This window comes from Piliocolobus tephrosceles, chromosome 19, assembly GCF_002776525.5.
Source record: "Piliocolobus tephrosceles isolate RC106 chromosome 19, ASM277652v3, whole genome shotgun sequence".
Lineage (NCBI taxonomy): Eukaryota > Metazoa > Chordata > Mammalia > Primates > Cercopithecidae > Piliocolobus > Piliocolobus tephrosceles.
This window is the reverse complement of record NC_045452.1, coordinates 34,676,577-34,678,049: the sequence shown is the minus strand read 5'-3', so window position 1 is coordinate 34,678,049 and position 1,473 is coordinate 34,676,577. Positions and strand designations below refer to the sequence as shown.

The 1,473-nt window shown below is 51.7% G+C and overlaps 1 protein-coding gene across 1 annotated transcript; it reads left to right on the top strand.

Annotated features, from left to right (window-relative positions):
• The first annotated feature begins 556 nt into the window (after positions 1-556).
• Positions 557-877, top strand: LOC111526898 (keratin-associated protein 12-3). The gene has a single exon (XM_023192911.2). The coding sequence runs from the start codon at positions 557-559 to the stop codon at positions 875-877; it is 321 nt and encodes a 106-aa protein (XP_023048679.1).
• The last annotated feature ends 596 nt before the right edge of the window (positions 878-1,473 follow it).

Here is a 1,473-nt window from a genome sequence, read left to right as displayed (position 1 = left end):
TACCAATGCAGTGCAAAAGAAGCCACAGACAACACAGAAACTAATGGCATGCTGTGATCCAATAAAAGTTCATTTGAAAAACAGGCCGTGGGCCAAATTTGGCTCCCAGACCATAGTTTGCCAACCTGTGCTTTAAAGTTTTACTCTACAAAATAAAACTCAAAACACCTTACTTTACTGCCTCAACATCTTCCCTGATAGCACAAAACAAAAGTGAAAAAACAGGATTTGGTACTTTGAGTCGAGCCAGTGGTGCTATGTGCACAGTAGTAGCCTGAAAAAAATCGACAAAAAACCTGCATAATGTCAAACCAGAACATCCTGTTTACAGAAGAAACTAACCTCGAGGCCAAAGATATTTATGGTACAGCATAACGCGGGAAAGTGCACGCGGGAAAATAAGATGTTGGGCAACGCAGTGGCAGCAACCACGAGGCAGACAAGTCGTGTTCTTATGTTACCCAGATGCTCGGGACCCAGGTATAAAGACCACGAGAGAAGCAGCTTCCAGACATCACCACCCTCCTCCCCAGTACCAGCCCAGCCACACACCATCATGTGCCAAACCAGCTGCTCCTCAGGCTGCCAGCCAACCTGCTGCATACCCAGCCCCTGCCAGGCATCCTGCTACATGCCCGTGAGCTGCCAGTCCTCCGTGTGCGTGCCCGTGAGCTGCCAGTCCTCCGTGGGTGTGCCCGTGAGCTGCACGCTCATTGTGCGTGTGGCCCCCTCCTGCCAGCCCTCTGTGTGCGTGCCTGTGAGCTGCAGGCCCATCATATATGTGACTCCCTTCTGCCAATCTTCTGGGTGCTGCCAGCCTCCCTGCACCACCGTCCTCTGCAGACCCATCTCTTGCAGCGCCCCTTCCTGCTGCTGACCAGCTGCTCCTGGTACACAGGGGTACACACCTGTATCCCTCCATAAACTAGCATCTGGCAGACCCCCAGACTGTACACATGGGGCAACTGAAAAGCATGCTCAAGGAAACCTCTGAACTTTGGGGTGAGAACATGGAAAAATGATTCAGATCTTCTGTGACCCTGGGAACCCCCTCAGGGAAGTCCCGGCTGCCAGAGTCCTTCCCTCACTCCAGCAGGAAACTAAAACCCATGTGAGCCAAATAAATCAGCTGTCCCTGTACACCTCGTCTCTGTCTTTTATCCTCATGTATTTTGTACGTTCCTTCCTTGAAGGTACATACCAACTTTAATGGCAGCAGCACCTCTTCAGAGAGCCGCCTTCCTGATGGCCCAGCTGAAGTGGAGGGTTCTTGGTTGGGGGAGTGGCCTGAAGGTGCTGTCCCCACACTCAGTCCTCAAGCTTCGCACTGTGGGAGAGTAAGATGTTGGGAAACACGGTGGAAACCACCATGAGGAAGACAACTGTTGTGTTTTTATGCTACCCAGATGCCTGGGACCCGGGTATAAAGACCACCAGAGAAAGAGCTTCCAGATGGAAAGTGTTAGGGGGAGG

Coding starts and splice junctions, on each gene's coding strand:
- LOC111526898 (XM_023192911.2), top strand. CDS start 557: ATGTGCCAAACCAGCTGCTCCTCAGGCTGCCAGCCAACCTGCTGCATA.